The 14,123-nt window shown below is 45.5% G+C and overlaps 1 protein-coding gene across 1 annotated transcript in view; it reads left to right on the top strand.

The window, feature by feature from the left end:
* The window catches only part of CPM (carboxypeptidase M), a 60,198-nt gene that overhangs the window by 22,258 nt on the left and 23,817 nt on the right, over nt 1-14,123 (top strand). Inside the window, exon 2 of the mRNA XM_004675906.2 lies at nt 13,628-13,725. Within this exon, the coding sequence (XP_004675963.1) occupies nt 13,628-13,725 (98 nt within the window). The remainder of the gene's footprint in view (nt 1-13,627; nt 13,726-14,123) is intronic.

The raw sequence follows: 14,123 nt of genomic DNA on the forward strand, positions 1-14,123 counted from the left end.
GAGAGGTCTGCCACATCATGTGGTCACCTCCGTGGCAGGCGGGAATCGAACTCAATGTGAAGTGGCTTTAGCTTCTTAGCGCTGTGCTTTAACCCGCTGCGCCACCAAGGAGGGCCAAGTTTAGTTCTTGAAGGAACCTCATGTTGGCTTCTTCTGTTAACAGGAGGTCAGCCTCCTCAGTTTAGGTTCTGGTTTGCTTCACTTCACAATGAAAGCCTTTTAAGACACAAACTCATGGATCAGGATGATCAGCAGTGTCTTCATTCTCCAAAGTAGTTTGTGGGGAAACTACTGTTAATTGCCATTACTTCCTGACACTGAAAGATGATTTCTTATGGTAACAGTAAAGAAGCAGTGAGGATAAACAGGCTTCCAATAAACTTTTTTTGGGGGGGAGAGTGGGGTAGGCTCAGAGGACCTCATCATAAATTATACCTGTGTGACACCTACAGAACTCTTAGTAAAAAAGCCAACAGGGAAGAAAGAATCAAAATGTCAGTACCGAGTAAGAATGCCCCTGAGCAACCATAAAGGAGAAACCTCACATAGAACAGATGTATTGTGCTTGCTGAAATCATCGCATCTTTTAATGTAACAAAAAAATACACCTTTATGTACCAAATTGTACTTTAATAGTCAAGTTGTCTATTATTGCTGAACTATTCTCTTCAAGGAGATGATCTGATTATCTGTGACATCTCTCTCCCCCCACCCCAAGACCAAAAAATGGAAGTTCTCATCTTTTTATAGTATGGGGCCTTAAGGGGCTTTTACTTTGGGGACTTAAAAACAAGTTTTCTGTCTTCTCTGTGGGAAAAAAAAAATGACTAGAAGGGGACATGGGGAAATGATTTCAGCTGGGACATTAAAGTTATGGTCAATGTTTAAAACTTAATTTATTAATTTCTATAATTTTATAATGTATCACTTAACAGTTAAAAACTTTAGAGCAAGGGGAACTAATTCATCAGCCTTTCACTCAGGAATGGCATTAGTAGGAATAGTGAGAATAGAATTGCAAGAAGGCGGCAGAAGACACTGTTACCATCTTGTCTTGGGCAATGGCTAGTAATTGAGACAAGTTTCCCCCCTTCTTTAGAAGAAGTCTTGAAATCAAGCATGAAGGAAAAATTTTATTCCAACTCATCTTCATATTTTTCCTTTCCTTTTTACAATTGAAAAAGTGTCCCTGAACACACCCAAGACTCCCTTATTTGGAAACTGATATTCTCAAACTCCCCCCATCACCTGTTCAGGAAGAAATGAAATGGAGCCTAACATATATATTTCTCTGGTGTCACTTCGAAACAATGTCACGGGGACAAAGGGGTAAGCCCGTGAAATACCACCTTCCAAAGTAAAAAAAAAAAAAAAATCCAATTCAAAACCTGTATTTAGCATCCTCTTGTGTGAATACACTCCAGGAGTGTATTCTGGCACTACTCTGGCACTAATCTGGGAAAGTGAGTCCTTTGAGTCCTTATAGCACAGGTGGTGCTTTGAGACCAGCTGCCCTTTTCCATCCATATTGGAAAACAACTCCAATTTCTAGAGGAGGGGTAACAAAACCCCCTCAGTTTTGTCCATTTATACAGTCCTCCACATATTGGGCAGTCATTTTTTTAAAAAAGATTTATTTATACATACAGAATTGGGGTATAGGCCAGAGGTGAGAGTGAGAGGATTCACCAGAGACAGAGCGGGGAGCAGACAGGCAGATCAAGGAAGTACACTGCTGAGGGGAGCAGTGGGTGGGTCACCAGAGACAGAATGGGAAGCAGAACAGGCAGGTTGACAAAGTACACTGCTGATAGAAACAGCGGGCTGGTCAGAAGAGGTCTGCTGCGCCATGTGGTTCAGCTCACCGGCCGGGGTTTGAACTCGGTGCTGCAGTGGCTATGATAGCTTCCTAGTGCTGTGCTTTAACCTAATGTGCCACCAGGAAGGTCCCCAAGCAGTCATTTTTATCAGACATCCTCTGTAGCACTACATAAGACACCAGGCATGTAGTACAAGATAGAGATACAGTCCTTTCCTTCAGGAAAACTGAGGCTTTCAGTTCAGAGTGGTTACAAAGGTAATGGACAGACTAATTCAGGCTGGTCAGGGATGGCACCAAGGGAGGAAAGGGAAGAGGGAGTTGGATGGAGAACGACTTTTAGTGGAGCCTTGACAGGGAAAGTGGGATTGGACCACTTTGACCAGGTGAACTAAGTAGCCCGAATATACCTACAAAGAAAGAGCATGCATTAAAGGTGCTGAGGCTTGAGGTTGGTTCCTACCCATATTACACACGTTTAAGAATGGCTACTTCCTGGGTAAGGGATTATGGGAGAAGGTTTCAAGCCAGCCAGGGCACAGTCCTTGGATGAACTCTGTCGTGATGCCATCCGAAGACATTCTAGGAAAGGCAATGGAGTCAAGTGATCTGACTCATATTTGATTAACCACACACTACTCTCAGATAATGGAAAGTTCACCAATGGCTATGACTTTGTCTTCCTGTTTTCAAGTGATCAAAGCGATGTCAGAAATGGAAAGTGAGTGGTGTTTTAGGGCAGTGTAATCAGTTACTGATTTATATTTATTTCAGCTGAATAAATACCAGGCTCAGGAGAGGCATTTGATACCTATTCTTTCCAATGAATGAGAAAAACGAATTCAGTCTTTATATGGGATGGCAGTTTCCACAGGGAAGATGGGCCTGACTTTGTTAAGTCCATCCCAACCGCACACACGAGCCCGGCCCCCTTGGAAGCTGCGCTACGGCCATCATGGCCATGGGTGCCTGCCACCGTGCTCCCACCCTCTGCCTGGTCTCATGCCTGCTTTGGCCAGTCTCAGCTGGCCAGTTCCTGCTTCCTCATGTCATGCGAACGTCTGTTCCAGCAGGTTCCTGGACTAGCCTTCTGTTTACAGCTGTTTCAGCACACCTCCACAGGCTGTCCTTTGCGCCCCTTGCTGGAGATTTCCCCACTACCATGAGAAAAGTATATAGGGCCTTCTGCTGTCCATCGCTCTCATCTTCAACTTTGTCCAATTAGAATTCAAAGTTTTATGTTAGCTCTTGAATGTTATCTGTCCACATACAAACATTATCCAATAGTGTAGGCAAATATGACGAGGCTACCTGGGGAAAATTCCCTGAGATTGGCTTTGCCATTGTTGTCTTAATATATTACTTTTTAAAAGTGCGGTACTGGCCCTCCCTGGTGGCGCAGCGGGTTAGGGCACTGCACTGGGAAGCTTAAGCCACTTCTGTATGAGTTCGATTCCCGCCTGCCCCGGTGGAGATCCACATGGCGAGGCAGACCTCTCCTGACCCGCCCGCTGCTCCCCTCAGCAGTGTACTTCGTCGCTCTGCCTGTTCTGCTCCCCACTCTGTCTCTGGTGAATCCTCTCACCCTCCGCATCTCTGGCCTGTACCCCAGTTCTATATGAATAAATAAATCTTAAAAAAAAAAAGTGCGGTACTTTTTAGTAGTGTTCACTGGCCATATCAATCAGTAGATATTGTGAGTGTGCATGGCAGCTTCTTGTGTTATAAAAAACATAACTGCACGGGGCCCTACCTGGTGGTGCAATGGGTGAGGGTGCAGCATTGTGAAACTTAAGCACAGGTTTGATCCCCAGCCAGGGAGGTGACCCACATGGCGCGGCAGACCTCTCCTGACCCCCCCGCTGCTCCCCTCTGCAGTGTACTTCCTCCACCTGCCTGTTCTGCTCCCCACTTTGTTTCTGGTGAAGCCTCTCACTGCCCCTGCACCTCTGACCTGTACCCCAGTACTGTATGCATAAATAAATCTTTAAAACAAAAAATATAACTGCACAGCATGTTCAACAGTTGATAATTTGAATTGAGAAGATATACATAGAATATTGTTAACAGGGACATAATTTGTGCTAAAGGAGTAGTTTTAAGGCAGTGTCTCTAAACTCCCCTCTTTTGATTTATTTCTGTCAATCTTAGAATTCTGGGAATCCTTGTCTAAAAAAAACATTAATGTCAACAATAAGAATAATGAATATTCAGGCCTCCCTGGTGACTTAAGGGGCTAAGTCTCAGCACTAAGAAGCTATCCACAGCCACTGCAGCAGGAGTTCAATCTCTGACCCAAATGTTACAGCCCGCTGCTCCCCTCAGCAGTGTTTTTCAGTCAAAAACCTGTTCTGCTTCTCTTTCTGTCTCTGGTGAATCCTCCCACACCTCTGGCCTGTACCCCACCTCTTGCATATATACATAAATCTTTAAAAAATGAATATTCAAATGAGGGAAAGCCAAGTGGTGGTGAATTACTTAGAGAGGGTATATTAGATGGTATCAGCTAAACTTAGCTATTGAAGAAACCCTCAAATCTCAATGTTTATAGCAACAAAGTAGACTTATCTCATGTTACATGTGCAATGTCAGTAAGGTGTGACTTTTCCTTAGTGTCTTCCTTCCATATCCTAAGCTGACAGTCAATGTTTTAATAGAGGCTGCTCTATGTTGTGATAAAGGGAAAAGAGGAGACACCCATGCATTGGCTTGTAAAACTTCTTTCTCAAAGTGACATGTCATTTTTTACCCACATTTCATTGGCCACAGCAAGTCACATATCTGAGACCCATAGGGCACTGAAGCTGTGACCAAGAGTACAGAGACCTTTGCTAGGAACCTAAGTTCTGGAGGATGACCATGACTCACATGGTGGACATAATGAGGAGTATGGCAGATGACACAATGCCGACAACGTTGTTTAAGAAAACAACTGAGAGGCAGAATGTTTGTTTTATAGATGTAATTGACTAGATTTTCAGTGGCAAAGGCTGAGATGTCATTTTAAAGATATGGTGTAGCAGACCTGTCTCACCCGCTGCTCCCCTCAGCAGTGTGTAGCTCTGCCTCTTCTGCTCCCCACACTGTCTCTGGTGAATTCCCTCACCTCCTGCACCTCTGGACTGTACCCCAGCTCTTGTGTGCACAAATAAATCTTTTTTTTAAATAAAGATGTACTTTAAAGAGGGAGAAATCAGGATGAGCAAATATGGAGAGCTTCATTAGAGAGAGGTTTTGTGGTATACTTAGGATTTGGAAAGGTAGGTAATCCAGTGATGCAAAAGGAATATATGGAGCTGATGTGCCAGTACTGACCAGAAGGCCATAGTCCTGGAGATGGACCAAAGACTTCACAAATGCTGCAGCAGATATTTCTTGAGCACTTACTACGCACCGTACTGAACCAAACAGGCAAAGCAAACAAAATGAAGACAACAGATAGTGCTCTTGTGTGTTACTCTAGTTGAGGCAGGTATTATGCAAGTAAGCAATTACATTTATAACCTCAAAGAGTGAAAAATGTGTGCAGGCAAATGACACAGGTTTAGAGAATGACCTCCAGGCAGTGGGGAGGGGAGGGAGTAGGATGACAAGACACCCGTGAAGACTGACAAAAGTGCAGGTGACAAAAATCCTAGGTGACAGCTAGTCCCACCCCCTCCCCCCCATCACAGTCCCTCAGCCCCTGGTGTTCAGTAGGTTTGACACACTCAGCTGCCTGAGGCCTCCAAGTGCAGGTTGGGTCCATTAGTATATCCAAGAAGCCATGGATGCTGGGTGTAAAAGTGGCCATTGGGGTCTACTGCTGGTGACCAGTGGAAAAGCTGCAGGTGGAATGGTTCTCAGATCCTAGACACACCGCTTCACCCCTGCTCTGGTGATGAGCACGGAGTCCCCCTGCCTTCTCTGGATCAGGCTCACATTCTCAGCACATATGACCCCCACATTCCAAGATCTCTGAGCAGTGGAAACGCCAGTGCAGCAAGAGGTAAGAGTTAAAAACGGGCCCTCCCTGTGGAGCCGCAGACTGGAGCGCTGCACTGCAAAGCTAAGCCAAGCTGTGGCCGCTTCAGTGCTCACTTGATCTCCGCCCTGGAGGTGACCCACATGGCACGCAGACCTCTCCTGCCTCACCTGCTGCTCTCCTCATCAGTGTACTTCCCCATCTGCCTGTTCTGCTCCCCCTCTGTCTCTGGTGAATCCTCTCACTGCCCCTGCACTTCTGGCCTGTACTCCATTTCTGTGTGCATAAACCATTTTTTTTTAAAAAAGTTAAAATCTACCAAGAAGTAGGACACAGATGCTTCCTATTCTCTGTCCCCCAACACCCCTATTTTAAACTAGGTCACAAAGCAGAGTCCTTAGTAGATTTTAGACTTGCCCTCAGGCACAAGTAGCCCAGTGCCATTATTGCTTCCAGGCAAAGCCAGCACTTGCTGGTAGCACAGTAGCAGAAGGACCTCTGGGACACCAGATTCCTTGCTGGTCCCCTGAGCCCCTTCTTGACAGTTTCCTTTATTCATAGACAAGTTTGGCTCACTGAGCAGGAAATGTCAGTTAAGCCTCATGGGAACACATGGAATATTATTCAGCTATTAAAAAAAAGATGAGGCCCTCCCTGGTGGCGCAGGGGTTTAAAGGGCAGCATTCAGTGAGAGTTCCAACCCCTGGCCCCAGCTGACCCACATGGCCCAGCAGACCTCTCCTGAACTGCCCACTGCTTCCCTCAGCACAGTGTTTCAGTAGATCTGCCTGTTTTGCTCCCCCCTCTGTCTCTGGTGAATCCTCTCACCACCCCTGCACCTCTGGCCTGTATCCCAGTTCTGTATGCACAAATAAATAAATCATAAAAAAAAAAAAAAGAAAGGGGGAGATAGAGACCAGGCCACCCCAGAGTCTCTGCTGCTCTCTGGGTGTACCCCACTGAAGCTCAAGGCACTGAGCCTGAGGGCCTTGTTACTCAACACCCTGTATGCAGGCCCCCCACAGGGCAGCCTGACACAGGTGTCTGGCCCTGACTCGGAGGCCCCAGTCAGGTAGCAGCCTAGATCTTAGGCCAGGTGGAAGCCAAATAATAGGAGGCTGATAGAGCCAGCTGGGAACTTCCCCCAGAACTGGGCTGGCTCTGGCCTATCAAGTACTTTGAGAGAGCTGGAGCAGCCTGGTGTTCAAAAGAGCACACATTTTGGCACACCTGGGTTGAACCATGGCGCAGTTTCCACAGCCACAACTTGTGGATATCCCTACCACACAGGAGCATTGTTAAGGTCATTAACTTGAAGCTGTTAGCTTGGCCCAGCATGTGCATTTAGGATTTGATCTTGGGGGAAAAAAAAGTGGAAAGATGGAAACATGAAAAACATACTCAGTTTTAGCACCCTATCATTAGCTCCTGGTCACTGACAGGGAGTTGTTCTCAATGTTGCAGAGATTCAGCCATTATTTAAGGACTTACACACCATATAGCTTTTTTCTTCTGTGACCTTTTGTTTTACAGTTCTTTACAACTTTGGCAACTCTTTTGTAGTTTTATAAGTTTGCATTCCTATTTCTTTCACGTGGTAAAATATTTTTAAGTTGTAAACCCATAGAAATTATACTTAATTTTAGTGTACAAGGTGTAATTTATACAAAAGTTGTTGGCGGTAGAGTATTATATAAATGCACCATGATAATATCCATTTTAAGTGTCCACTTAAAAATAACTACATGTGTTAACATAGAAACATGCTCATGATTACATGTAAAGTGAGATGGGTTTACATAAAGATCAGCTGCTTCCCAAGTATGTCTGGAGGCTCACGGCTTCAGTCCTAGCAATTTTCAAACTGCAGTGAGCCTCAGGTCACCCAGGGAGCTTGTTAAATGCAGGCTTTGGACTTTTCCCTAGAGTCTGATTTGGGCTATGGAGGTGGGGGTTCAGGAATTGGCGTTTTATAAGGACCCAGGTGATTCTGATGTTGGAACCACTCCTCCACCCGCACCCACTGAGACAATGCTTTGTTTTTCCAAGCTTCTCCCCCTTCTCAATCCCTGCAGCACCTTGCAGCATGCATTGTCTGCTTGCCTGTTTTTGGATCTTTGTGATCCTTTCTAGTTGTGAACTTTTCCTGATCCCCCAAGCAAACCCAGTTGATGACGCATGTTACATTTGGGGCTTGGGTCAAACCCCAAGTGGATCCTGAACATTCCGAAATACTTGGAACCCAAGTTTAGTTTAGTTTGTAGTGAAGAGAAAGGCTGAATATTTGAGAACTCTATGGCACACAGCGGCATTAGCCGGCACTTTTGGAAACAAAGGTAGCCTTTGCAACCTTCGTAGAAAAAAATCTTGTTTAAATTACCTTTGATTTGGCCATCAGGCTACTGAAAGTGTCACGGGGGGCTATATTGTCAAAAGGACAATGGCCAGGTAGAGGACGGGTCACTGACCGTGAGTTCTTCACCCAGGCACAGTTGTAAGACCACTCAGGCTCAGGGAAAAATGCCATTTTTTTTTTTACGAACAAATGGGAAACAAAGTTCTCAAGGCCACAAGTGCCAGGCACCCCAGGTTGTGTCCACAGTGACCAGAACTCCTAAACAAAGGCCTGTGGCATGCAGGCCGGGATCCAACTCACCGTTACTGGATGTGCTCACAGGTGGGGCCGCTCAGATCCACCTTGCAGCCCACAGCACCAGTCTGAAGTCAGGAAGGACAGCACTGGACGCTGGACCAGTCAGCAAGTGAGGCAGGGCCAGGTGATTAACCGCTCTCAGAGGTGACCCTGATAGAATGACGTTCACCCATCAGCAGTGCTGGACAACACAGGTCACCAGGAGGTGGCAGTGTCAGAAACACCCTGTTCACAGCTCTTGACAAGTTGTTGGCCCACCCAAGAATGAACAACTCTTTGAGACACCAGGGCCTTTCAAGCAGTGTCGGAGGCAGGCTGGCGACCAGCATGGAGGCCTGGCCTCTGGAAGCTCTTTGGCTTCTCTTCTTCCTGCAGAGGTTGGCTGCTGATGCTTCTTTTTCTTCAGGGCCCAGGAACAGAGGCCACCTCAGGAACAGAATGAGCCTGAGGGTGACAGTCTGAGCATCTAACTAGTGCCTGCCCTACCTTACATCTCCTTTCAGGGATTTCCACACCACCCCCTCCAAGTCTGATTAGACCAATCCTATCACTGATTGGACCATTTACTAACCAGCTCACACCTGATCAGCCCATTCTGCGATCCAGGCACCAAATCCACAGGCCTCTCTACTGCCTGCAGCTGGAGAGGGCCACACTGGCCCAGGGGCCCTGCGCCCCTTCCTACAGCCCTGAGCCAGGGCCTGCCTGCTCACCACCCACTGCCACTTGCACTGACCACATGCAGCTCTCTGGGGCAGGATATCGATTTGCCCTACAGTTTGTTCTGAAGGGCCCCCAGTTTGAAAAGAACCAGATTTAATAACTCAGAGAAAGTCCTTTGTATCAGAGCACAAAAGAAATCACCCCACACCCCTATGGGTTATTTTTGGACTAAATGAGTAACCAGTCAGACTGCTGAGCAAAGGAAAAACATCATAACATATGTATGGAAAATTTGATTGTTAATTCTAAAGAGCAACCAGAAGTCTTTGTGTTTTGAGACCTGGGGTGTCAAGAACAGAAAAGGGGAGACTTCATGTGACCAGTAAGAGTGAGGTGACCTTGTCCTTGCTCTGAAAGTAGAGATGAGGTTCTCAGAGTGGACACATTTGCTGTTATACCTACAACTGAGTGAGACTCCCAACTATTTTCTTCTAAGTCATGAAAGGGAGAGCAGTGATTATTTCAATTAGTACATAAGGATCTTCTTCAACTAAGTAGGGCTAAAAGACTTAGGCAAGAAAAAAGACCTAGGTAAGAACAGAGGCTTACCCTGGGCTTCTGAACCCTTACTACTCTCAAAGCAAAACAATCTGCAGTCTTTAAGAATTGGTAATATAGCTCCCAGGCTCACAAGGGCTTGTGGGATCCCTAGTTCTTCTACCCACCGGACAAGAGGCTATTCTGGGCTTATTGAGCAAAATCTATCTGAACCTTTTAGATAGACTAACCTCACTTGCTTCAGAAAATATGAACTTTGAAGAACAGAAGCTCCAGATAACCTGAGAATTAGGAATGGAAGCTTCTAGTTAATGAGGTGGTTCTGGTGGAGATCACTGGATGAATTGTGCTTGTCCACCTGGTAACTTCTATCATCTCTCACAACTCTATTTAGAAGTAAGTTAGAAACCCCCTACATCCTACATCTGTAAAGCTTTCCTGATCCCCTCTTTGGAAAAAGTTAACCATTTCTTCGATTCTGTGTCCACAACAGTGACTTACACACATTTCTGTGCTCATAGGCCACACTCTAGTGTAGTTATTTTGTATGTTGCTGTCCTGCAGTAGATCAGTAGCTCCCTAGGCATAGGCGGTGAGACTTGTCCATGCAGTCTGATCACCTAATTAAATGCCCTTATGTAGTAGCACTGAATAAATCGATGTGGTTTTGACTGTTGGCTCAGAGGAAAACAAGGTGACTTTTCCTTAGTTGCTTCAAGTCAGGGCTCATCTGACACCAGCTGTCTCCACCATATCATCTAAGTTCAACCCCAATGAAATCAAAGAGGGGAAGCTATGTGGAAGTCAGTACCAGTCTGCCCTAACCCCCAGATTGGCAATCTGGATCTGACTCCCAAAGACAGCAGTGGTTCCCCTACCAGCCATCCCAGGACATGCAGGTTCAGGGGTGCAGGGCACAACCCCTGGGCCAGCTCCAGCACCTTGACCCCCTCCAGCTGCAGGTAGCAGAGACGCTGAAGGACTTGCCTGGATTGCAGAATGGGCTGGTCAGGAGTGAGCAGTGAGCTCGATAGTAAGTTGCACATCACCAAGGCAACCCATGATTAGAATGGTCTGGGGTTGACAGTGAGAAAGACTTTTCAGGAAAAAACAGGCCCAGATCAAGGTGCTACCTTCTGCCTTAGCACAGAAACTTCAAGAAACTGCCAAGAGTCAGAGAGCAGCAGGGAAACATGAGCACAGTGGAGCAGCGCAGCCCCAGAGTTCGCCAGCAGTGAAGGAGAGAACTCTCTGGCACCCGGGTGTTCAAGAGGTTTAAGACCGTTTCTCAGTGGCTGCCATGTTGAAGGGTGGCCTCCACCCTCCCAACTTCATACACGACCTCAATAGTGTAGAGGTGGAATGTCCAGCTGGTTAATAGCTAAAAGAGGAAATATTTCAATAAAGGATCATTTGACAAACTATTCATTGATGAGTTAGTGCACAGATATGTAAATGAAGGAATGAGGATTTTGCCCTGAACAGGTAGCATTGAATCTGATCAACTGCATTTTTTGGGTTTTTTCTAAGAATTCAGTTACTAAGTTTAACATGTCATTCTAACATGACAAAAGTAACTCTAGTATTATAATAAAGTAGGACTAAATGGTGAAATGCAAATCAGGTATCAGTTTCACCCCGCTTTCTTCATAACTATTAAGTGTTCCTCAGCCTGTGGGATGCCGGATTTAAAGACCTAGAGGGGAAATTCTACAGAAGCCAGCTCAGTATCAAGCTACTAGCTCCTGTTAAATTCCTTCTGTGGGCTCTTGAACCCCATATGAAGGGTTGTTTTTTGTTTGTTTGTTTGTTTAAGATTTATTTATTTGTGCATATAAGAAATGAGGTACAGGCCAGAGGGTACAGGTACCAGAGACAGAGTGGGGAGCAGAACAGGCAGATTGACTGAAACACACTGCTGAGGGGAGCAGCAGGCGGGCCTGGAGAGGTCTGCCACGCCATGTCGGTCAGCCCCCCAGCCATGGGTGTCAAAGCAGCTGCAGCTAGCTTTGTAGGGCTGTGCCCCATGACGCTACCAATGAGGCCCTGTCACTAGTCTTTTTTATGTGTATGATTTTTAACTAAGGAAATCCACATTTAATGTTGTTTTGCTTAATTTAATATTATATAATCATCTTCCCAGGAACAAACCACTTCTAATATACTTTTTTAAAAATTTATTTTATTTAGGCATACAAGAATTGGGCGTATATTCCAGAGGTATGGGGGGTAAGAGGATTCAACAGAGATGAGTGGGGAGCAGAACAGGCAGATTGACTGAAACCCACTGCTGAAGGGAGCAACAGGTGAGATAGGAGAGGTCTGCTGTGCCATGTGGGTCAGCTCCCTGGTCAGGGATCAAAATCGTGCTGCACTGGCTGCGGGTAGCTTCATAGTACTGAGACTTAACCTCTAGCACCACCAGGGAGTCTCCCCACATGAGGTTTTGATGTCACAGGTAACTGAACTTTGTGTGTATTAAATATAAATAGCCCAATCTCTAGTTTTAAAGTGTTTTATTAAAAGATATTATTTTATAAAAATAATAATGAACAGCTATGTACCAGAGACATTTTATGGAGGTGGAGTGGAGGGAGGGAAATCCACTGGACTATGGTGATGGCACACGGGTGATTTGGTAATGGGAAGCCCACGGGGATTACAACTGAGATGGAAAAAGGCACAAAATGATGTAAAAATAAACTGTTATTTTTTAAAAAAATATTATTTTAAAGTTCAGAGGTATTCCTTCATTTAATTGCTCAGAAAACCAGGCCTCCTGAGGAAGGGTCAGTCTTTGTTAGTGATAGGGACACTGGACTATGGACATATAGGCCAGGATTCAAGTCTTAGTTCCGGAGTTCACAGTCTGGTCATCTGGAGTTTAATCTCTTCTGAAGATTCATTTTCTCTTCTGTCAAGATTCATTTTCTCTTATGTCAACTTGCATTAAAACTCCATCTTAGGGCCTCCCTGGTGGCAGCAGGGAGTTAAGGCTCAGCACTATAGGCAGCCACGGCAGCAGGATCCCCGGCCAGGGAGCTGACCCACATGTCACAACAGACCTCTCCAGTCTTGCCCACGGCTCCCCTCAGCAGTGTATTTCCATAGACCTGCCTGGTCTGCTCCCCACTCTGTCTCTGGTGAATCCTCTCACCCCTACAACCCTCCCCCACAAAAAAAACATGCACACTTCTGGCCTATATACCAGTTCTTGGATGCATAAATAATATAAATCTTTAATAACCACAAAAAAACCCTGCATCTTAGTGTCTGCCACAGGACTACCCAAAAGATTGTAAGCCAGAGACCAACTGTATTCTCTGCACAGAGCAAATCCTCATTGATCTTTAGTCTCTGCCCACCTATGGCCACACTAGCACTTAGAGACTTTTCCCGAGATGCTGGAAGGATGGATGGTGTCCCCAGTTTCTTGGGCAGGACTCACCCACACCCAGCAGGGCCCAGAGGCTCTTACACTAGCATTTCAATACAAGATTTAGGACCTATTATTTTAAAGCCACCTCCCTCAGTGTTACGTGTCCCATTTTGTGTGTGTGTGTTTTCCACTTTTCTGGCACTGAGTTAAAGGCTCTCCTGGTCATCCACCACTGTATTTGAAGTTTGCATAATTGTGTGCGTTAGCAAGGTTGTTCCTATGAATGATTAGGCATAGGAGCAAAGCATATAAACAATTTGGGTAAATGAGAACTACCCTCCTTAGCAATTAGTCTTCCACTTTTAGGAAATCACATAAAAACATGAATTTAAATATTTGTGCTAAGTTGAAAGGTTTGGCAATAAAGGAAGCATTTTAAGGAGGTGTTAGTGAGATGAACTCCAGTCCTTATGAAACCTCCAAGTATGCAGGAGGGAGAAGCTTCGTTGTTCCCTATTCTCATTTTCCTGTAGTTCATTTGTCATTTTAAAAGACAGCTTATTTCTTGTTATCTTTTTCTTCCTTGTAAAGGCAGAAACCTCTGGGTTCTTGTTGTGGGGCGGTCTCCAAAGGAACACAGAATTGGGATTCCGGAGTTCAAATACGTGGCAAATATGCATGGAGATGAGGTATGTATGTGACTTGAACGCCTGAAATGTGACAGAGAAACTTCCCTCAAGTCTCTGGAGCTCTGTGTAAATGTTCAGAAAGCAGCATGAATTGTAACAGAGAATCTGGACTGGTCCTCTGACACCGTTAGGGGGAATTTAAGGAAACGGGTCCAGCAACCAAAGCACCATTTGGCCATTTACCTGGTGCCTTGTCACAGCAGCTACAGCTGTTTTCGTCTGAGGGGCAGGAAGAACCACAGTCCCAGCTCTGAATAGTCAAGCCCTGCGCCTTCCTGCCTGGGCTGCTGGGCCCAGCAAAGGAACTGTATTACATTTGAACTCAAAACAATCAGAAGATCCCAAATAGCTACCCAAGTGCCTAACGACATTTTTTTTTAATTTTTGTTACTTTTATT

This window comes from Condylura cristata, unplaced genomic scaffold (assembly GCF_000260355.1).
Source record: "Condylura cristata isolate star-nosed mole 26May11 unplaced genomic scaffold, ConCri1.0 scaffold00004, whole genome shotgun sequence".
NCBI classification, from domain to species: domain Eukaryota; kingdom Metazoa; phylum Chordata; class Mammalia; order Eulipotyphla; family Talpidae; genus Condylura; species Condylura cristata.